Source organism: Leptosomus discolor, chromosome 9, assembly GCF_034619465.1.
Source record: "Leptosomus discolor isolate bLepDis1 chromosome 9, bLepDis1.hap2, whole genome shotgun sequence".
Classification (NCBI taxonomy): domain Eukaryota; kingdom Metazoa; phylum Chordata; class Aves; order Leptosomiformes; family Leptosomidae; genus Leptosomus; species Leptosomus discolor.
This window is the reverse complement of record NC_141399.1, coordinates 524231-548032: the sequence shown is the minus strand read 5'-3', so window position 1 is coordinate 548032 and position 23802 is coordinate 524231. Positions and strand designations below refer to the sequence as shown.

Genomic DNA, 23802 nt, shown 5'->3' with positions numbered 1-23802 from the left:
TTAAAAGCCGGTTATCCAGAAGCTAAAAAATTTGCCTGGGATCACCCAAGACATCCATGAACTGAGTCCCAGCGCCCTCCACTACAGGTTTGTGACCATCCTCTCTCCCTTCCTGCTGAGATGTGCTCCATGCTCGGCTGTTTCTAGGTGCCTGTCCGCAGGTCCCTCTGCCCCCGGGGCTCGACCACCCTGTGCTTTCCCTGCTCTGGCGCTTCCTCTGGATCCCCATGAGCGCGGCCCCGGGCAGAGCCACCGCAGCAGCGCCGGGCGGCACAGACCACCAGTCCTCTCGCTGGAGCAGGGTCGGGGCATGCTGGAGGACACGTGCTGCACTGGTGCTGGCGAGGGCAGAGTGGGCTGAAGTTCTGGGTAACCCCACCACAGCACCTTGTCTACAGCCCTCCAGAACTGGACACATGGGGACTTGCCAGAATAGACCCTTCCCATGCCCCCGTCTCCTTCGAGGGCACTGCACCCTGGCACACCTTGCCCCCGCCACCGCTGCCCAAGCGCTGCTTTTCCTCTAATGACCGCTGGACGCGGCACTGATAACGGCCCTCACGAAATGCCCGTCTGCAGCCTATCTGATTAATTCCCCATACATACCCCTGGCAGCCATAATTGCTGCTGGCAGGAGCTGGTCGAGCACTATTTCTGCCTCTTCACTGTCTTTTCTCAGGCAGCAAATCTGAATGATAACTCACGCAAAGTATCTTGTATCCCGTGCCAAATAACGAGGAGCCCCGAAGGTAAAAGGGCTTCTGGTTATGCAGCTGTGTTGCAGAATTAGATTAGAGCTATCTGAGCAAATTATCCTAGCAAAGGGTAGCCAGGAGCCTCTCCCTAATGGAGGCGCAGCAGATAAGTCTGCTTTCTTGGAGATGATAATGGAGGCAGAGCTGTTAATACTGTGTGAACAGGGGCTGCGCTGCGTGTGGCATGTGCCTCTTGAGCCCGGTGCACCCGGCTGGGGTGCCAGGTTCCTCCCACCCTCGTGAATTACCTGCCCCTGCAGGCAAAAATCAAAGCAGTGAGTTTCTTTGTGATCGTTCCCACATTTCTGCCAGGAGCACTTGGATGCAAGGGAAGAGATTGGATCAGTTTTCTCCTCTCCAAGCATTTTGATCCAATATTCCACTTTATGCACCGCTCGCCCCAGGCTGAGACAAAGGTAGTATTGGCCATGTCTCTGCTCCAGGGCTTTTTTCCTCTCTCCTCTATGGACTTCCGATCTGAGAGCACATCAAACTGTTGTGGCTGGCTGGAATCAAAACTTTCTTTGGCAAACTTCAAGTGCTAAAGCTACTGAAACCTTGGCCTTGCTTCTCGGTTCTGGAGCCAAGGTATTGCATTGCCCTACATTGCCTTTGGCACGTTAGTTAAAACAGATACCCCATCAGATGCATGGATTCACACCTGCTTTGGACGCAGCTGCGATGAAGCATCTCTTGGTGATTCCCTTGTCTACAGGAAGCCTTCAAAAGCCATCAGCTCAGAGGGAGAATTTATTAAAAGAGCTGTTAATAATTAAATGCTGCACAATAACATTTCCAGCATAGGGTTGATCAAGAACATCCTGCTCACATGGCAGCCTTGAACAGCCTAATTAACGGCCACCAGTCACCAGGCAGCATGTACCACTGTACACGTTATGGCGATACATCCAATGACTTCTTCACTGCCAGACAAAAGCAGGTGCTCAAACTCGACAACAGTGTCCTCTGTGCAAACCAGAGGTGCTGGAACGGGCAGCCCCACCGTCCTCCCTGTCCCCCCAGCCCTGCCTTCCCCATGTTGGTGCTGCCAGGCTCCACTTGCCTTCAGGAGTCCTCCGCTGGCAGTGCCCAGGAACACCACGGTGTAGTTGTTGACACTGGCCACCGCCACCGCGGTCAGGCCACTGTAGGTGAACACGGGGGTGGCTGTGATGGGGTTCACGATGGCCAGCGGGTGCTGGAGGTGTGCCGCTCCACAGTCCAGCTGCTCCGGCTGCAGCTGCGGAGAGACACGCATGTCAACGGGCTGCAGCAAACACCAGCAGGTCCCCCCCGCCGTCACCACCTCGGGCTCAATGGGGACAAACTGCTGACGGCCCTGCTGTGCCCCCCGAAAGCTCCTCACTACTGAGTCACAGAACAGGGAAATGTAACTGGTTAATACAGGAGCAAAGAACTGTCATAGAGCCTCCTCTGTGCTCGCCAGATGTACTGTCAGAGCCAAACCCAGACCAGGCTTTGCTGGAGATGAGCTGTTGGAGGAGCTCTGCCCTTGTCCATGCTGCAGGCAGGATCAGGGCAGCACCAGGATCGCTGCCAGAGCCAGCCAGGGGCAGGGCGCCCCAGGAGGGCGTCCTCCAGCCCACGGTCTGTTTGCTGTGGCAGCACCCGCACCTCAACACAAAAGTCTGGTGCGACGGTTAAAGGGGACAAGGGCGCTCCTTGTCCCCCTCTCCCAACCGAAGCGGTCAGAGGTCTCTTCTCCAGCACGACGCTGGAAGCCCCTTGCCGGCGGGGGCTGCACCGCAGGGGAGGTTTCTCAGCCACCGAAGACAAGCCCTCCCCAGTGGCTGCCAGCCCTTGCAGAGGTGGCTGCTGTGCCCGCAGAGGGCTGGTCCCCGCACTGGGATGGGTCCCCTTCCCGTGGGTGCTCAGCACTCGGGGTCAGCGCACGGAAGCATGCGGAGCCGCGTGCAGCTGGGGTGGCTGCAAGCCCAGCAGCCATCTCCGGCTCCTTCCTTCTCAAACAAAAGGTGAAGCGAAAAGTTTCGTCCATAGAAGAACTCAAAATATTATTTCCCCGCAAGTAAGTGAGGAAGTGACTGAGAATATAGCGAAGGGAGGGGGAAAAAAAAGCTTGCTGGCGACTCTCAGGACTGTAAATCTTGGCTCTGATCTTGCTGCTATTGCAGTCAACAGCAAAATTTCCACTGGTTTTCCACTGGGACGGGATGGGATGGAGGAGCTGCTGAGCAGAAGGAAGCACCGTGCTGCAGGACATGAAGGCAAGAGCAGCGGCTGCAAAATTCTGCCCAGAAACGCCAGAGCCACCAGCCCTGTCCAGCCTCAGCCCGCAGCCACTCGCCGTGCCCTGGGGAGCAAGCACAGCCGTGCGCTGTGCCCAGGACCACAAGATATTCATTATTCGTCTCTGGCTTTGCTTTCGAGCTGTTCCTCGAAGGGCTGGGGGAACAGGAACTGCCTTTGCTCCAGAAAAGTTAAATTCAGGACAGCAGGACGGCAGGCGCTGCAGCTCAAGCAGGCGCCCAGCTCCAGCAGGAACCGCCGCGGTGAGCGGCACTGCCAGGGCTGGCACCGGTGGACGAGCTGCCCCACGCGAGGGCTGGCAACCGGCGCCACGGGGCCGGTGTCAAGGCTCCCGTGTCTATGCGCTATCAGGTGCCAAGGGGTGAAGGCAGAGGACAACTGTTAAGGACTCCTCGTCTGTGAGCAGGCATGTGGCTGGTTTGGCCCAAAGCAAGACAACAGACTTTACTATCCTGTGCTAAATTAATTAGCACAGTTGCTGCATGACAGCAGCATTTGAAAACAGGACTGATTCCTCCTACCCTGCCGAGATGCCCCCCAAGATTTATGACCACTCTCACCCTGAATCCTCTGAGACTCTCCTTGTAATTTCTGCTCAGACAATGTGGATGGATTCAACAACAGCTGAACATCACAACAGTCTCGCTACCGACAATTTACCTGCTGTCACTCCTGCAGCAGCTTTTATGAAGCACTGTGGGTGCAGCTGAAGCTGTTCAAATGACGGGCATGTTTCAAGGGCCATTACCACATCATCTTAAGAGAAGCCGCAGTCGCGCTGTCACCCTGCCCGGGTGTGGGCACGCAGCTGCAGGGCTGACGTGTCGACAACTGCGGGTATTTGCAGGCTGCCTGAAAGCACACCAAATTAAGGCCCTGATTGCGGGAACTGCTTATACAAAACTCTAGACAAGAGACCACTGGTGGACTGCAACCCACACCCCTAAATCCGAGCACGTTTTATGCCTTATTGAACTCAGCCATAACACGGATATTCCTTCCATAATAATCATCAGGAGTGCTAATTTAAGCAGAACAAATGCAAGGATTTGAGCCTGTATCTGTTAAGAAACTGGACCACGTGCTCCCAGCAGGCAGGAGAAGTTGACAACCAGCCTGTTTAGCATAGTCCCTCCTCCTGAGCTGAGTGCACCAGGGCCTGTATTTTAATTCCCTTATTATCGTCATTATTTCATTAATGGAACCAGACTAAATCTTCAGCTCTCCCCTCTCTCCAGTCCGTTTAGAAGATTAAGCAAATCTTCAGGCTTTGCAGCGAAAGCGTGAGACCCGGGCAGGACCACAGCTCCGCTCCGGCCCCAGTTTGTGTGCACCTCCCGCCGTCTGCCTGCCCGCCCTCCCGGCCACAACCCCCTGCCTCGGGTTGGTGCCACGCTACAGCAACACATCCCTGGGCAAAAATGGGGCAGAAACTGGCTAAACCCCACAATGTATGCGAGGCAACTGGGCTGCGTCTCTGGGAGGGAGGGATGGTGTCCCCTCGCAGCTGGGAGGAAAGAACCCCTGCCAGACCACCCGAGGGCTGGCGACCTCTCTGCAGCAGCCGGGGCTGGTCCGGGAGGCTCACTCAGCACAGGGGTAGCAGGCCATGGCACTGCCTCCCCCCTCTCTGCATGGGAGAGGACAGCAGCAAACCCCAGCACCGGGCTGGGTGAGAACCGCAGGTGCCAGCCAGTTCTCAGTCTTTTGTTGCTGCCAGTCAGCAAACAGGAGGCTTCCCGAGCGCCTCATCCCGTCAGACCCTCTGCATCCTCTGCGCAACAGCACACTGGGCAGACAATTCCCTTGTTCTGTGGAACAGCTCGTACCCCTGCCCGGAGGGAGCAGCCAGGGCTCAAGCATGCTGCTGCTGCAAACGGCAGACTGGGTCCTCCCCACAAAACCACCCTGATCTCGGACCCCTGCGCCCCAGCAGACACCAGACCCTGCGTCCGCTGCTGCCGGCGCTCGCTCCAGACATGGAGTAACAAAGACTGATTTGAAAAGCTTCCTCTGCTGAAGCGAGTGCCAAGCAGGAGGCAACACGCTCGGAGCTGCAGCTCGGTTCACATGGGACCGAGACGAAAGGATCAAGTGTTGTGGATGCAAGTGACTTTGCTAAATGCATTTTGCAGTTTTCAGCATTTCATTCTATTAAAAAACAGAATAGCAGCCCAAATTCTGATGTGTGTATGTCTCCTCCCGTAACTGGGCAACACAACTTTTTTACACCATACAGGGGGGAACCACAAGCCATTCATGTTTCTGATTTAATGGTCCCTTCTATTCACAGCCGGACCTTTAGAAATGCACTTGGGTTTGTTTATTTGTCTTGGGGATGATTATCTCTAGCCCCTCTTCATTACTCTTTACCAATATTAATTACCTGAAGCTCACAAGACTCCTTCCTGCTGGGAAACAGAGGCACCTCAGGCTGCCTGGGAGCTCGAAGGATGCTCAGCACCTCGCCTCCACGGGAGCCGGTACCAGTGTTTGTCTGCCTGCAGCTGCGCCACCTCCCAACCCGAGGGACACAGCCCTTTCTTCTCACAGGTGGCCAAAATCACGGGAAGTTCCTTATCTGCCGCGCCTGCCTGCTTATAAATCACGCATTTGAGAGCCAGGACCAGCGCAAAGTGTTTTCCACAGTAAACAGGATGTCACTATTCTAACGCAGGCCAAGCTTTAGTTGGGCCGCACACATCCTTCCTCTGAAACACCTTTCTTTAGATGACATCAGCTCTTCCGACGGACGGGCAGGAGGAGACATATGGTGTTTCCCTCTCCCGGGTCCCAGGGTGGGGTGACACACCATGCTGCTGCTGTCTATACACCACGGCACTGAGGGGACATCTTAACTCTGTCACGTTAGAATAAACAGGATACGGCCAAGTCACATCCTTCTGCAGGCACCGGGAAATCGCACTTAAAGGTTGGGCTAAAAGACTTTCTCCACACGGAACGGGTTGAATCTCGCTCCATCTTATATCAAACTGCCCTACCCTGAAGTGGGGAAAGCATAAACATTAAGTTTTCTTCCAAAACCAATCTCTTTCTATCATCTGCATCTCAAACCAACCCCGGGGGCATTTACTGTATGGCCAACTGGTTTTCTGCTACACACTCCGGATACTCAGTAACTCACAGAAAGGCAAGTCTAGATGCCAGTCCCTCTGCACCCAAAACATTTGACTGTGCTAACAAAGAGCCACCTCGGGCACGAGCTGGAGACAACCCACAGCCAGCACTGGCCGAGCAGCATTGCTGTCACCCTGCACACTTGCCAGGAGGGTGTACTCGGTATTTCTGTAAAATTTCACAAGTGATGCAAATTAATTCAAACCAAGGAGCCACATCTAAGAGGAGGGTTAGTCAGATTAACCCTTGAGCGTGATTGCAAAAACAAAGTGGGACAGAGATAAAAGATTTCCAGCCACATCAGAGCTCAAGAGTTCAGCTGTTTTCATAGTGTAAGCTCAGTTCTTTATCCCAGGCCTAAAAGGAGCAGAAAAAGCAATTTCCCAGAATTTCCATTACAGCTCCTCAGCCCTGGGCGCTGCGTCCCAGCAGCAGGCACGCAGGATGTCCCTTCGGGAAGGAAGTCTGCTGGAAACAGAAGGAGGAAGAGGAGTGGTGAGGCAGCACTCAGGAAAACCATGAAACGTACTGATTTCTGCATCCTGTGTTTGTGACCTTAAAAATAGTTCTTGAGCAAAGATGGAGTTTATTTCTGAATCAAAAGCAGGCTACAGTTCAGAAAAAAGCCCTGCAGCTTTTGCTTTCAGCCAGGCTTTCCTGACTCCGCTACAGCGGGTCTGAAACCTTCGCAGAGGAGCAGTAAGTGGGAAGGGAGTCCAGCCCCTTTCATGCATCATATCAGAGCGGATTAAAGCATTGGCTTCTAGCATGCCTGGAGTCCTGGGAAAATGACACAGCCAGCATCCGATAATCCGCTCCAAACTTGTTGATTTGTGGGACTTAGCCATCGTCTTCATAGGCTCAAAATTTGGCAGCTGCTCCCACGCAACTGACATTTTCAGGCCATTAAAGTCTGTGATAAAAGGGCTCTAGTTTTATCTCTTGCCTTCCTTAACATAAACCATTAGGCTTTTATTAACGTTTAGGTATGACTCAGGGAAATCTCTGATTGCAGGGAGAATATTCAAAATAATTCGGACACTGTCCGAAGAGAATAGCAGGACATGGACTCAAAGTTGAACAGTAGGGAGAGGCTAAAAACCAATATGGAAATATTGCACAGACACCACAAGAAAATAGGCAGAGCAAGAGATGGTGGCAAGCTGGCCCGGCTGCATTACAAAAACAGAAAGTACAAGCCCTCCTCTGTGTCAGGCAGAGCTCGGACTGGCCACGAAACCCCTCCCAGGCAGAGCCCATTCATCCCGGAGCCCCCTCCCCGTGCTGCCAGCAGTTTGTACACACAATCACGCGTTTATCTGCTCAAGTGTCGCAACCAGAGCTGTCAAAAACAGGCTTTTTCGGATGCCTGGAGGAAAATGTCATCCTCAGAAGAGGACTCTACTGTTAAGGCACTTGAGACATAAGCGGTCTCTAATTGTAGTGCTGCTGCAAGGGCAGGCATTACCACAGAGCTCCTCTGACTTCCCATCATATTTTTTAGGCAACAGGAGGCAAATCAATGTGCACTCTTGGCCAGTCGAGGCACCCGGGCTGAGAACCTCTGATAAAATGAACCTTGCTGAATTTTTCTCAAGAATCACCCACACTAAGCAATCAGCACCCCCACAGCACAGCAGACATCCTTAAAAAAAAAGGCTTAAAATGAGATTTGCGCCCTGGATTCACTGCTTACTTAGACCACAAGTTTCCTGAGCGAGGAAGTGGCGGTTTTGCCATGTTTTGTACATTTGCACAATGCCAACCCTGGCCCACGGCGCTCTGCGAGCCACCAGCATGACACCAGCAATGTGCTGTCCAAACACCCATCTCTCTGCTCTCAGTGGCAACCCAGACCGTGTCCCGCCTGCGGGGAGCCCCGGCTCCACCACACCAGCCAGATGGCATCACGACACAGTGTGGAGCAGAGCCCTGGGGGGGCAAATCAGCACTGCCCAACCGACGCTGGGGAGCCCGTCAGCATCGACAGGACCTGCCCAGATGCTCCCCTGAGCATGCTGACAGCCGCTCGGCAGCAGCCCTGGGGACCTCTCCTGCAGACCTCCGTGTTGGTTCATGCCCTGAAGCCACACCGATTCACGGGCAGCCCCGTGCACCTCACCCCCGCGAGTCGTCTCAGCTGGGACAACTATCGCCGCCAGCCTGAATCGGGAAAGCTAACGTCTTGCTGAAGAGGAGTAACTGCTAATGGAAAACTACCACCAGATTCCCTCTGCCAACCCCCCCCCCCCCCGAGCACCGCTCCCCGGCCAAACATGCACCCACTGCACCCCAGCCAGCGGCACCAGTGGCAGAGCCACATCGGCCACACGGAGAGAAAAATTACGTCAGTGCACCCGCTCCTCCCTCCACCGCAGACAAAAGTCACCCCCATCCCAAAAAGCATTCCTTCAGCTTCTGCAGAGCTCCTGATGCTTGGCAGGTTTTTAGCCCCTTATCTCTGTTTTTGTTTTACAGGAAAGCTTTTTTCGCCCCATCTTATAAAACTCATTCTTTCTTCTCTCTCAACTCCAACCCTTTTCTTTCCTGCCAGCTCCCTAACGTTCACTCTCCGCAGCTTCACATGGGACATTCACCTGATTAAAATGAGTGAGGAATTCAGGCTTGTGTTCCTCTCCTGAAGCAAGCGGAGCAAACCCACAGGGAAGCCCAGCGGGCACAGTACCGACGGCCGCTGGGGAAGGCAGGGAGCAGCATGCACTCTGCAGACCAGTGGTTCTCCTGGGGCTTTTCATCACCTTAGACCTGCTCTATGCTGTGCAAGAATTACCCGGGAACCTGCCCAATGGGAGGCACAAGATGCCCAGCAGCCGTGGGTGCTCATGCCACTTGTCCCGCCCTTCACTGATTCCTGAGTTTTGGGCAATGGCCGAGGTGCTCGCCCGTGGCAAGGCGGTGGGCTCAGCAGACCGCATGCCTGAAGCTGGACTCAGGGCCAGAGCCGACACAACAGGCTGAGCTCACCAGCTCCCTGAAAGCAAACAAGAAACTATTTTCAGTGAGTCTGCAAAGACACGGACCTCCAGCCAGCTCAAGGCCAAGCCTGGGTCAGGCCAAACGGCTGCATCTCAGCAGCAGCAGCAGCCACGTTCATCTCCATCGCAGCCGCAGACCTCAAGCCACCAGACGTGAGGAGATCTGAAACGCCAGAAGATGCTCTCAGCACCGTGTCTCATCTCAGAGGACGAAACCCAAGCTCTGGCTGCTGTTCCCAGCACCAGCAGCCCTGGGCAGACCTCACATACGCCTGCTCAGCTCTGCCTGCAAGAACCCATCTCGGAGGGAAGACGCAGGTGAATCGGAAGACTGGGACAGGACCGGGGATCAGCTGGGCTGTTGGCAGAGCCAGTCAGTCTGCTACGGTGAGGCCGAAGCCCGACAACGGCTGGAACAAACACAGGCTTCCTGCAGCCATCCATCTTCTGCTGCGTCACTTCAGGTGCAGGAGGAAAGGGCGGGGGGGTGTCTGTGACAGGACCCTTCCTCGGGGTGTTCAGGAGGATGTAAGAGTTCTGAGGAGTCCCCAGAGGCTCCAGCCTCAGCTCCAGGAGCAGCACTGGCGCTGGACGCCTGCAGCCAGACAGAGCGATTGCCCCCTCAGTCTCCTCCACCACCTCCTCCAGCAGGAACTGGCCAGACTCATGGCCATCCATCACCCCGCAAGTCCCAACCCTGGTGTGCTGACCCCAAGGCTGAACTACCGGCAGAGAAAGCTGAGGGAAATATCAACAGGAGCCTGGCAGGAGCTGCCCTGCACAGCCCTCCGCCAAAACACCTTCCCCCTGGCCCGGGCAGCCCTGCACTGGTCCCCCTCCCTCGCTCCACACAAGCTGGGGCGTCTGGCACATGACGACGCTTCACCCTGCAGGGAGACGAAGCAGCACGTGCGACTGCACGGGGAACTGCTCAAAGCAGAGAAATACAAAAAAGTAGCAGTCTTTTAACTGAAATTGTACATCCTTCATGCCGCCAGGAAGACTGGTCAAGCTTATTACGTTTGCCTTCATCCTGCATTAAATACAATACTTCAGATTATACAATCAAATCCCCCAGGAATGGGCAGGCAGAGGGATTAACGAACAACAGGCTCCAAAGGGGTTGCCATCGTCAAAATAGCATGCATTTAAGCAGTGAGCGTTGGTATGTCCTTTAACTTCACCCCCGCTGGAAACACGGCTCCTCTGTCCCACACCCCAGGGACAAGGAGCGGAGCGGATCAGCCGAGCGTGCCCCATCCCAAGGACACCCGCGCCGCTCTGAAAGCCGAACTAACGCGTCCCCCTTGAAACTCTTTGGAGTAAGACGCCTGATTTATTCAGGCTGTATTTTCTTAGCTGCTCTTTCCTTGGGAGAGCCCCCCTTCCACCACTCAAGCTGTGTTTCCCATTTATGTTGAGCTTTGGCTCCACTAACCAATCTCAAACTATTCAAACTCCTTCCCAGAGGGAGGAGCCCTGGGTGAACTACGAGTTTGGCTCCTCAATCTTCCGGGGTTATTTTTTTATTATTGCTACTACTCACACTTAGCACTTTACATGCTCAAAGTGCTCTGAAGGCGTATCTGCGTGATTCTGGGCTGAAAAAAGCATCCATTAAAGTAACAACTCCTTACCTACTACAACTGGTCTTTTGCATGTCAGTTCAAATCTGTTTCATTTAGCAATAGTTTATAGTAAATGTTTTCTTGTGTTTTCCTCATTAGTTCTGCCGAACCAATTAAGCTCTGAGATAACGAGCAGAACTCTACTCTTCTTCTATGCATCCTCAGTGAAACCTGCCTCTGAACAGCAGCACTGCCCCACGCTGCCGTGCCGCAGAGGCATCCCCCATGGGTACCACCACCCGCATCGCCTGCTCGGCAGCCTCGGCACTGGCATCCGGAAACAGAACAGCACTGCTTGCTCCCGACGCCCAGCCCGTTGTGGCAGCTTGGCACGGAAAGGTTAAAAAAAAGCTGTTTTGCTCACTAACCAAGCAAATGCAGAAGTGACCAAGGAACAAAGACTTGGTCTATGGCAGATGCACTGCTTCCCCAGCTCACAGAGGCACCCTTCCTCCATGCTAACGCACGAGATAGAGGCCTCTGCCCTCATTTTGGGGACTGAGAAAACTCAAGTAAACAGGCTAAACAGACGGTTATGGAAAGTGCGAAGAACGAAGGTGTGAGCGCAGGCTCCTCTGACCCGCAGCCTGCCCTCGGACTCGCACACACAGTCTCCTCTCGCTGGCAGCACCCGTACAAAGCAAAAGACATTCTCCAGGCATCTCTGAAAGCGCTGTGCTCGCTGACTTGCCAGTATTGTATCTCTACAGCTTCATCTTTGGACGTACTCCCTCCCCACCCTGTCCACCCCAATTAGGAAATACTTTCAAAATTTGATAAAAATCAATGGTGCTACTGGATTCTGCAATTCTGAGCACCTCTCTTACTTGGTTAAAGTATGGAAGGCTTTCCTTTTCTCTACCATTTTATATTTTGTCATCAAGATTTGTAGAAACTGATGTTTCCAAAGCTATTTGGAAAGATCCACAGAGCCTTGCAGCTTGCTGTGATCCCAAATCTCAGCAAAAAATGACAGCACAGTTAGGAGATCCCAGGAAAAGATAACATTGCAACCCCAGCTCCTCCCCAAAGCATGCAACCTTTCTTCAGCAGCTTATTTGACAGCGGCCAAGTGGCCCTTCTGCAGGCAGGGAGCCTCAGCGCGCTGAGGTGGCCGGCACACTGGCTGGAGTGCTCTCCTGGCAGAGGGAATCCCAGGGGGAATGCGTGGGATCACCCGTCCCAGCCTTCCACCGTTTGGCCCACCCCAGGGACAGGCATGATTCAAACCAAATGAAAAGCGTGGGGAAGAAATCATCTGTATCGGTTGCTCTCCAGATGCAGATGCCTGTCCCCTCAAGCAGAGATTTAGCCACAATTTCCTTCCCATTTAATGACCTGCCACACTGGTTGCCAAAAGCCTGACCTGAGCCCACTCCCTGCATGAGCCGGTTCCCAGACTTGGGTCCACTGCTTTCCAAGGAACCACACGCAACAGCACACCAATATCGGTGCCTCCGTACCGCCTGCAGTTAACATTTGGGTCTACGAGACGTACTGAAGGACAACAGGGACTCACGAGTCAAACAACTCTGGAAACTGCTATTTTATATTGCATTAAAAACCTCTCAACTTTCCGATCTTCCCTTCTTCTAGTGCTATCATTATGCTGTGAACTCTTCCCAGCTCTTCCTAAAAAGATCACTCTACACACCACCATTTTCTAGGACGCGACAGGTTTTCAATGGCCCCTTTTAATTAGGCGATCCACCAGAGATGGCTTTTGGCCACTAGCAGCTCACAACCCGTTGAATGTTGGCGGCGGTCAGCAGACGGTGGGATGAAAATGCAATAGCCGAAGGGCTTTTGCTCCAGACTGAAGCAGTACAAAGCAGCATAATATTTTAAACAGAGATGAGACAGAAACGGGAAGACAAGTTCCAAATTTCCTTCAAATAACAGAGGTACATGTTTGAAAAATCCAGACTTTCAGGCAATTTTGCTTCTGGGTTAGAATTGAAAGATCTGTATCCCAGCGCCACTTGCAACACCTAAGCTGCAGAAATCTTGTCAGAGCAACGACTCTCCAACGGTTCGGTCCCAAAAAACAGACAGTCTTGTTCCAGCAGCTGGTCCTGTCTGGCCAGGCTGCTGCTGCCCCGGGTGAGCTGCCTCGCACCCTCTGCACCTCTGGCACAGCGGTCGGCACAGCTTTGGTGGCTGCAAATCCAAATGCAAGCCGAGGCCTAAGGCTTGAATTGGGGTTTGTTCCCTGGACTCGACCAGCCCCACCATGAGCCCTGAGCTCCCCTGGGTGCTGCAGCTCTGGCAGCCACCACTCACCCACGCAGCAGCACCCGCAGGAGCACAGCAGCAAACGGGGGACTGAGACTCTGGCCGTGCCACCTTCAGAGGAGGGCACGGCAGAATGAGACCCCCCCACATGGAAAAAAGACTGAATACCCAAGTTAACTCCTGTCCTGTTGCCCACCAGAGAGACACCCCAGGCCGATGCACCTCTTGTCCCACCCCTCGCCTGCCAGGCTGTGCTGATCTGTAGGTCTCTTCCTCCGAAAAACAATGCATCCTGAACTGGGGAGGAAGGCACAGGTGCTGGCAACAGCATGTCACCTCTGCTCAGACCTCAAGTCATCACTGCTGCACCCCTCTTGCTGCAGGATGCAGCGGCTCCCATGCCCCCTGTCCCTGGGGACGTCCCGGTCCCTACCCCAGCACCGATCCGCGTTAGGAGCCAGTGTACACTCCCCACCCTGGACAAGCCCCGCTGACACTCAGTGGGTAACAAGGTGAAATCACCATGGGCTTTGATGTCGGCCCTGCTCATCAGCGCACCACATCCAGCAGGGGCTCACCCAGGCTCCATTCGATAGGGGCCTTCTCGGGAGCGAGCCGTCCCACGCCCCCGCCGGCCTCGCTCCGCTGGAGCAGTGGCTGCCAGCAGAGCTGCTATCCAGATGTTAGAAATTAGTGCTGCTCCCTCTGCTCAAAAATGTCAATAAATTCTACTGGACTCTCAAAGTGGGAGATTGCTGTAGACACTCTGCCACCTCCTCCACTGGCTGCAAGGTGCTACAGCCCAACTTGGAAAGAAAATAAGGACTTGCAATCAGTTCCTTACCAACCCAACAAAAAACAAAACAAAAAACAAAACCAACCAAACAAAAAAGAAATAAAAAAGCAAAGTGGATCCCTCCTGCAGTGGCAGGGGTTGGTCCACCCCTCTGCCATGCCGTGCCGTGCCCCCGGATACGTGTGCTGGGGACGGTGACACAGCAGCACTCCAGCACTTGGGACCTCAATTCAAATCCTGACACTGCCACCCATCTGATCAACGACAAGGCATCGATCAGGCAGTCTCTGACCACCTACTGCCCCCGTGAAAAGAGGGCAGTAACGCTCCCCCAGCACAGACGGTGCCCTGTACCGAGAGTTCACAACGACAAACGGATCTGCGCGTGGACAGGGCTGCAGGAGCGCCACAGGCACAGCCACTGCTCCTTGCACCAGGGGCACAGCACACACCTCTGGGCATCAGCCACGTGCCTCTGACCACGGAGCTGTTTCGTCCTCCTGGTCAAGAACGCTGACCCCGTCCATCATCTCCTCGGCGAGAACAAGCGGTCAGACGCCTACACGCGCAGTCCCTGCAGCTGGGCAGCCCCCGGCCGCAACGGGCAAGCCCTCGCGCGTGCCGGGCACGAGCCCGAGCTGGGAGGCGCAGCCACGCTGCTGTAGGTAGTGTGTGGTGGCGCTCAGGTGGTTATAATTGATTGCTTCCAACTGCTGCTGGTTCTAGCTTGCCCGGTGTTTGCATTACATTACCACAGCCAGGGGCTCAGACCTATTATGTTTCCAACGACTTGCTGGAAGAGGTCATCAGACCAGAGTATCATCACAACAGTGCAGTTCCCTGCAAGTTTGCATAGACACCCTTTGGGATTTACAAAGCATAGCGAGGTGTTTTTACAGCATCCCCAAGCACCCGTCCACATCTCTAGGTGTTTGTTCACCTTTCCAGGTGCCCTCAGCCCCACCAATCTTCTCTCTCCATCACTATAAAGTATGACTTTGAAAAATCAGAAAAGAGATGGCAAATCCCTTAATTTCCACCCGCTGAGACCCAGCAGCCGAGCTAGCACCCGTTGGGGCTCCTGGGGAGCAGGTTTACTTCACCTGTGGGAGCCAAACGCCTGCCCTGGAAAACGTCTGGGTCTCCACAAACAAAAGTGGTTGAAAACCCTGAAGGATGGGACTGCTGCTGAGGTACTATCACTGCCTCCATACGATCGCATGAGCACCTCTGGAGAGTGCTCCAGCGTCCTCCCAGCCGTGATGCACCTCTACGTGCAACACTGAACTTGGCCAAAATGATCCTTTTCCTGTTTTCCACCTAAACCATTACTTCGTTACAGGAGATCTGATGAGCTCAATGGATCAAAGGTAGTCTGACCGTGTAGCTACCAAGAATGACAAGGTCTGCACAGCCGGCTGCGGTTATGGCTCCCCAGAAACCTGAGGGGACGGCTCTGACCCCCCTCAGCAAAGCGACCTGGTGCCCACCTCACCCAGGCAGCTGGCACCAGCCAGCAGCACCAGCCCAATGCTCCAGGCGCAGGCGGGTGCTTCGCCACAGCCAGGAGCCACTTTCCATCCTCTCACCTAAAGCAGCACAACTGCTGGTTTCCAGGCACAGAAACTTCTGCCACTTCGACCGAATTTCCCTTTGCAATTTGGGACCTGTTTGAGCTTGAGATGCAAAGCAGGGGTGAGCCCCGGGCCCCAGGCGTCGCGTTCCCACCACCCACCTTTGGCTCGGGGGCACCAACCCGCTCCCCAGGAGACTCCCCTGCTCAGCACAAAGCACCGGGGCCGCGCCAGCCCTCGGCAGCGGGAAAGCCCCCCGGGCACAGGCAGCCGACGGAGCTGAGCCTGCCTTCCCGCGACGGACGGGATTCACACGGCTCCTGCTCCCTCCTCCCAGCCACCTGTGTGTGCCGTGACTGCAAGCAGAAGGTCATATTTCCACACAAATTCCCAAGGAAACACACCCAACAGTTGGCCTCAGCTCGCTAACACCAGGTAAGAGACAGAGCAGGTAGGCAGTACTTCGGGTCCCAAGTCTTGCAAAGCCCGGCAAAGCTCAGGCTGTGGCTTGAGCCTCTCGCCTGGGGCACCCCAGCCCCTGCCGTGGGCACACCAGCCCCTCGCTGCCCAGCCCTCCAAAGGCGGCTTGGAGGGACACCAACTTCCCACGGCTTGTCAAACAACATCCAGAAGCAAAATGGATTGTGGCGACACAACAGCGTGGTGCAGCTTTGCAGCAACGGGGCATTTGCACCTTCAGGTGCAAACACAATGCGTGACGCGAAAAGCAGAAATTAAGTCTGCTACAAGAACTCCTGCCTCATTTTTGATGTACAAATTAAGTGTAAATTCCCAGTTTCCTTTCTATGGCTAATCCTCCAGATTTATTTGAGTAGATGTAAGGTTAGAGCACATTCATTTTCATGTTTGGAATTTCTAAATTAGTATAAACCAATACTTCAAAGTAACTCAGCTCCTATAAAACCCAATCCCACGGAGATGCCACAGTGTATTTGGACAGTAAGTAGATGCTTTGTCATATTCCCACGTGTATATGAGTTTTTTTTCCTTTGGGAACATTTTCCGACTGGTTACAAACCACACTTCCATGCCCAGGCATACATATATACTGAGACTGTTTATACAGTCTACCCAAGGAGTTCATTTTACTTAACAACCCGTTATAGTAAAGCTCACTGGTGGGTATCTCATCATTACACCACAAAACACTGTGCTCAATGAGCATGCAGGATCTGACACAAACCCACAAGAGCCAGAAACTTGAGAATTAATGCTGAAATGCATCATTATCCCATGCTGCCGCGCTTATGTTTTTTCAGCATAGGAAACAAACTGGATTTTCAGCCCTTTTTGAGTTGCAGATCCCAAGACATTTCCCAGGAGAGATGCAGATCCCTGGCTAGCAAATCTAAGTCTAACAAATGCAAGTCTGCTTTCCCTAGTTACCTCTCCGGGAATTTTTAGACGGCGAGTATGGCGCTTGGTGCAGAAACCACAGAAGACAAGCAGTCCAGCACAGCTGGGAGCGTGGGATGGAGTTACCAGCTCGGCTCTTCTCAAGCGTGCTTGTTCATCACATGGTGCTTTTTATTTTGTGTTAAACTCAGACCCCCATGTCAGCTACCGTTTAGACACCCAGAGCAGGAAGGGTCATAGAGATGCCTGGAAATCCACATTCGCTTGCCCTTCTGCTGCGGCCATGGCCAGGTGAGCGGGGCTGGGACCGCCCGGCAGCCATCCTCATTCCCCTGGCTGAAAAGGCAGCTGCTGGCTGGAGCAGCACAGAGGTGCCCGGTTGTGTCCCCATGCCCCGAACAGCAGCCCGAGAGAAGTGGCAAAGGTGAGAGGATGCCGTGGGGGCTCCACTCCGCTGGGACGTGGCAGTGACGCAGCACGGCTGCCCACGCTGCAGGAGCAGCCGTACCTTTGTTTTCAGTGGTGCCGGTGGGGAAGGCACTGGGACGCCCCACACGGCCGCCCCTCGCAGGCCGGTGGGAAGCCGGGGCCGGGGTCTCGCCTGCTCCGCTTTCGCAAGGGCCCTGGCGCACCGCAGCTGGGCCGCGCTCCAACCACGCAGCTGGCGTGACCTTCAAACCTACTGGGCCACGATCCTGCTGGGGCAGAATAGTTCAAATATGAAGCAAACCCACTCAGTGTCCTTGGGATTGGATAAGCTCTGTCAGCACGTTGCTGCAAATGACGTTACCGACAATCTGCTACGGAGAGCTCACACTCCTCCTCTCTCCTGGGGGCTCAGGTCCAAATTCCACCCGAGCTTCAAGTGGGCAAAACACAGCAGCGACTCCCTGCAAGTATTTCATTTTAACTGCATGCGTTACAAAGACAGCCCAGTATTTGACACAAAATTCATTATAAAAAGCTATTTCTGTTGAGGGAAAGTAATCCTAGAGCTCACCCACACACTCTTGGTACAAGAACCAAATCAAACGAAATCCTTCCTCCTTCCCCTAAGCTGCTGCTGCGAATTCACCTCCTCTGTACATGACTTTTCAGCAGCACTCATTGAGAACAACCAACCAGCCTCCACGCCTGACCCAGACCATCCTCCTCTGCGCATTTTCTCCACATCTCACAAAGCCGTTAAGCATGTGCCTAATTGCAACTTAGCGCTTCCATCAAAGCGAGGGGCCATTCCCAGGCCGAGCTGGTGACTCCTCTCCCCCTGCGGTGGGGACGCGGGCTAACCGGCCACCCAGGCTCCCCTGCCAGCCAGCACAGACGTGCTGTCCCCAGGTCCACCCACCCCACGCGCCCTCTGCAGCCCCTGTGTGGCCGGTCCCACGCGGCCACAGCAGGAGCCAAACAAGCAGCTGCCACCACGCTGACCGCGACTGCTCGAGAGCGCTCCCCCGTACGGGGACGAAGCCCCTCTGCTCAGTGCTGGCCTCCCGCCGGACCTCATCGCGCTGCTGAGCAGTAACGAGCTGGTCCCTCATCAGCGAGCGCTGCCACAGCAGTGCCGTGGGGACGGCCGGGGTGCCAAGGGCCCGCTCCCAAAACCCATCACTGGCGACTGAGTGCTGCAGCTCCCTGGCTGAGTCACAGCCGAGTGCTGCAGGAGAGGAGCATTCAATTAGACAGAAGAGCACACAAGGGGGCAATGATTTTCCTTTCACACCGCATTACGCCTAACAGCCCATGCTCCGTATTTGTAACAACCCACTACTTCAGCTGAAGGCGCGCTCGGAATGAATCAGGCCATCATTAGGTTCTTATTTTTTCTTCCAGAAGTAGCTTAAAACCCAACTACCTAGTCCACAGGAAGAACTAATGAACCACAATTTTGATAATACCAGAGCACCTATCAGTGATGCATAGGCAAAGTAAAACCTGGAAACCCACTAACGGGTGGAGAAGTGGAGCTCATAATGGGAAGGCAGCTAGATGCTGATCTGCTCCACCAAACCAGCTGCTGCTTTAATATATTTTCCTGCTGTGTTCCCAGGGCTGGGACACAAAATGTAGTAGAGTATTTCATTGTCTTGAAGGTGGAAATTGATGTCAGGTTTTTGCAGCACAACTCTTCTCTTGACACTGTCACTCTGGGACTTGAAAATGAAAACAGCTTGTTAACTTGTTGGCAATTCTAATGATTAAGTAAAAGGCAAAAGAAAAAATTAAAGGCTCTCCTTCTGACTGCTAGGAAGGCTTCCCAGCAGGCTTGGTCAGCGGTTTTAGAGGAATATGCTTCAAATAAATGGAAAGCACAGAAATACTAGGCATGAACGAGTATTAATGGTATGCTTCATTGATATCCTGCTGTACTTGACATCAAAGGATCTCAAAGCAGCTTTACAAATGCACTCTTACGCTACGTGTGAGCTATGTTTCTGAATAACAGTAATAAATGCAGGAGTACGCAGCAAATCAGGAAACTGAGGCACTGAGGGTTAAATGGCTGGTTCAAGGTCAGTGACACATCAGCAGTGTCAGTCAGAACTAGAACCCGGTTTTCCCCGTTCCCCCCTATGTAACACCAGCCACACTGCTGTCTCCATGCAAATGAATTTTCTCGCAGCCTGATCTCGCCATAGTGGTGAACACAGAGGGCTTCTACAGACTCTGCAGGACTGGCAAGGCTCGACAACTTCTAGCTCGCTCCTCTGAACCTCACGTCCCTTACCACTCACCCCCTCAAGAACACCGCTGTCCATCACAGACTGCCTTTGTAGCACCAGCTGACAACACACTGCTAAGCACCTTCCCCACCTGCCCAGGGAGCACTCAGAGAGAAGGACTGCTACCAGGAGCATGCTCTGCAGCCCAGCAGCATTACGGGCTAGGCCCAAAGACAGAGTGAAATCTCATTTCTGCGCTGAGCCTCCCTGGAGTCACCAGGGAATTTAGCTGTCGAAATGCCTTACTGGATATAGCACTTGGTATTTTCAACATTAACAGACTGGTGCTAGTCATGATTATTTTCTTTACTGAACAAGACTTAGAACAACCAGTACCTTCCCAACAGTCCTGGAGCACTCAGGCAGCTCAAGGCAAGCGGGTGTCTTTCTGCCACTGGCTTTCAGTTACAAGGAGGCTGTTAACTCTCCAGGCACCCTCCAGAAGCTTCAGCCACGATGCCTCCTCGTGACCTGCCTGGTGGAGACAGTTCAATCCTGCCAGGGGCTGAGGGGCTGATTTGCTGGGATGCTGAGCTTCAGCCGCAGCCAACAAGAACTGTGTGTGCCTTCCCACCCTGTAAATAGGATTCCTGACTCCCAGTGGCTCCTCTGAGAGCCGTGACCATGCCAAGGCTTCAGGACTGGGCTCCCACTGTTTAACACACCAAGTCTTTGTGGCATTAACTCAAAAGCCAGGACAACTACCAGATTTCCTGGCTGTCAGGCAGCTCGTACTTTGCCACCAGGGAAAAACTATTCAACTTTGCTAGAGCAGGTCTATGAACCAGTGCATTAAGGCTACATATTTTAACACAGCATGGAGATGCCACACTAAACACTTCGGTTTCCATGGGAAACCTTTCCCTCTTTGCCACTGGCATTGCACACGGAAGCCCAAGCCCAGACGCTCTATCTTGCCTTTCAAAACGAACAGATGTTTTTACGATCTTGGATGGAGCTGAGTTATGCATCCTTCCAGAGGAAGGGGAAAACGCAGTGTTAAAGCAGTCCTTTTTCCTTTCTTTCTTTCTTTCACAAGCACCGCATACCTTTAGTGAAAGGGAAAACAGGCGCCTTTGGCGTTAACATTTACGGCCGCTTGGTAACAAACTGTGACAATGGCAAACTTTTACTCGAACGCCACGAAACAAGGCAGCCTGTGTGTACGGGTCCCCTGGCAGCGCTGGCGGCCGCGGACGGGACGTGGGAAGGGACCGGCCGGGCGGGCGATGCTCACCGCGCCCCCGGGCACCCTCCGGGCGCCCCCCGGGCAGCTGGGACAGCGCGCCCGATCCACCGCGGCTCGCCGGGGACCGGGCGTGGGGACCACGGCGTCCCCTGACAGATGGGGGTGTGCCCCCCCCCAACACACGCACGTTCTCTGTTCGGGACGAGGGCCCCCCCCCCCCCCGCACGCTTTGGCTGCAGGGGGGCAGCGGGGACCCAGCCGGCTTTGTCGGGGTGACCCGGCGCGGCGCGGGGAGCAGAGCGCAACAGAGCGCGGGGAGCGAAGCGGGGAGCGAAGGGAGCGCAGCGGGGGGAGCGGAGCGCGCCCGTCCGCCCGCAGCGCCTCTGGCCGCGGGACGCGCTGCCCCCCGGGGGAGGCGCCGGGGCAGCGGCTGCAGCCGCAGCGGGACAGGACGGGACGGGGCCGCTGCCTCCCGCCGGCCACCGGCTCCCCGCGCCCGACCCGTGCCGGGACGCCCCGTCCCCGCTGCTCCGTCCGGCGCCGGCAGGTGCTCGCCGCCCGCCCGTACCTGTATGTTCCTCTTCTCGCAGGCCGGGCCGGTGCCCTGCACCACGCTGTCCAGCACGGTGACCATGCCGGCGGCCGGGCTGACGAAGCAGGAGTTGCGGGCAGCCCGGATCGTCTCCTCGATCTCGGCGAAGCGGAACACGCAGAGCGCGGACTGCGGCCGTCCCCCGCCGCCGCCGGCCCCGGCCCGCTCGAAGACGCCGAAGAGCAGCTCCTCGGGGGGCGGCGGGGCCGGGGCGGGGGCGGCAGGGCTGCGCCAGGCCGCCCGCGCCGGGAAGACGGAGACGAGGCGGGTGAAGGCGTCGGCGGCGCCGCCGCAGCGCAGCCCCAGCTGGATGTAGGACTCGGTCAGCTTCTTGGTCTCGCCGCTGCCGTTGAGGGTGGCCTCGGCCGCCTCGCCCAGGCAGATGCGGGCCAGCAGGCTGTGCGAGGGGCTCTCCTTGTCGCCCGCGTTGGCCTCGCTGTTGAGCGCCAGGTAGGCGTAGGGGCGGCGGGCGGGCGGCGCGGCGCCGCGCTGCAGGAAGGCGCGGACGAAGCTGAGCTTGTGCCGCGCCTTGGCGCCCTGCTTGATCTTGAAGATGTTGTCGTCGGAGGGGTTGATGTCGAAGGTGAAGAGCTTGGCCAGGTCGCCGCGGGCGTTGAGGGCGCGGATGGCGATCTCGGGCGTGTTCTCGAAGCGGTGGTCCTCCAGGCTGCGGTTGCGGGGGAAGAAGGGGCTGCCGAAGCCGGTGTAGGTGGCGGCCACCAGCAGCCGCGCCCCACCGCCGCCGCCGCGGCGCAGCACCAGCCCCACGGTCGAGGCGTTGGGGTGGTTGGCCGCCACGTTCAGCATGCTGGGGAAGACGGTGACCGGGTCGCTGCCGCCCGGCGGGAAGCGCACGGCCACCGCCGAGATGTTGGCCATGCTGCGCAGCTGGCAGAGGCCCTGGTAGATGGAGCCGCAGACGACGAGGACGCCCTGCTCGGGGTCGGGCTGGAGGATCTTGTTGTAGTTGTTGGTGAGCACCTTGGGGTGCTCGCAGGAGGCCTGCGGCAGCTGCGGCGCGTGGCAGAGCGGACTGTCCAGCACCGGCCCCACCGCCGCCTCCGCCTCCAGCGCCAGCTCGCCCCCCGACAGCTGGAAGAGCCGGTTGACGGCCGCCAGGTACACGCGGGAGCCGGGGCCGTCCAGGGCGAAGTTGTTCGTGGGGGTGGGCGAGAGGAACTTGCGCTGCACCTCCAGGCCGGCGGCGCGGCCGGGCAGCAGCAGCGGCAGCAGCAGCAGCGGCAGGAGCGCGGGGGGCCGCGGCTCAGCGCCCGCCGCCGGAGCCGAAGCCGGAGCCATCCCGCCGCCCGCGCCGCCGCGCCGCAGAGTGCATGAGCCCGCCGAGCGGCGGGAGGGGCCGGGCCGCGGGGCCGCTTCCTGCGGAGGCAGCGCGCCCGCCGCCGCGCGACGCCCGCGGGAAGTGGCGGCCGCGGCGGGTGCGCGGCGCTGCGCGGCGGGGGGCGGCGGGGCGCGCTCGTGGCCGCGCCTCCGCCCGCCCCCCCCTCCCTCCGCCCGCCCCCGCCCCCGCCCTCTCGGCGGCGCTCGCGGGGCCTCGGTGCGGGCCCGTCGCGGGCGGGGGGCGAAGTTGCCGGGGTCGCCCCGCGCCGGCCGCACACCGGGCAGCGCTGGGCGGGGCGGCGCCCCCACCCCCCCCCCCCCCGCCTCGGGAGCGTCCCCTTCGGGCTTTGCGCCTTTCTCTCCGCTGCCGCCCGCCCGTCCCCGAGCAGAACGAGCCGGGGGAGAGGCGGCGGGGGGTAAGAAGCGCTTTTGCCAGCGGCGGAACAGAGCCGGAGCGGGCGACCCCCGCCAGCCCCACCGCTCCCCGTGAGCCGGGCTCGGGGCAGGGAGGCGAGGAAGCGGCGGTCGGGGTGGTCGGCCCCGGGGCAGGCGGCCCGTGGAGCGCACAAGAACGCCAAGCACGTAAGGGGGGTGTCCCCCGGGCTGTGTGTGTCCCCCCCCCGCCTCCCCCGCAGCACCCGGCCCGTCCGGGCGGCCGCGCTCGCTGCGGGCTGCGCGCCGGAGGGGAGCGGCGAGGGGTCGGGAGTGTCAGCGCGGCCCCGGGACACCGCCCGCTACGGCCACGGCCTCGGGCCGCCGCCGGCTACCGCTGCCGCCCGCCCGGGAGAAAACTCCCGGGGAAGGGGCGGGGGGCGAGGCGCGGGTGCCGCCGGGCTCCACCCCCGGAGCGGAGAGGCTTTGCCCGCACCGCTTGCCAAAAGCGGAGTTCGCAATAGGACTGCGCGTCTCCTCTGCCCTCCAACGGGCTCTTTTTTAACTGTGGAGAAAAAAAAAAAAAAAAAGACTCGGAGAAAGAAAGAAGTGATGAAATTCCCGAATTCCACCCACCGGAACGCACAGCCCCGAGGCAGCGCAGCCTCTGATCCACCCTCCTTATTGGCGTAGGAGCGCTCTGCCTGCGTGGGTGAAGGTGTCGCTCTCGTCTGCTGCCGTTCTTCCCGCGTCCGCGGGCGTGTGAGCTTATCCCCCGGTCGCGGAGGGGAAGGCGCTCC

At 56.6% G+C, this 23802-nt stretch overlaps 1 protein-coding gene across 1 annotated transcript in view; it reads right to left on the bottom strand.

Annotated features, from left to right (window-relative positions):
• PLXND1 (plexin D1) overlaps window positions 1–22591 on the bottom strand; it is an 82734-nt gene extending 60143 nt beyond the window's left edge. The window contains exons 1-2 of the mRNA XM_086469775.1: window positions 21269–22591; window positions 1819–1995 (exon numbers count right to left, since the gene is read on the bottom strand). Coding sequence (XP_086325901.1) covers window positions 1819–1995; window positions 21269–22591 — 1500 coding nt within the window. The remainder of the gene's footprint in view (window positions 1–1818; window positions 1996–21268) is intronic.
• Between the last annotated feature and the right edge of the window lie 1211 nt (window positions 22592–23802).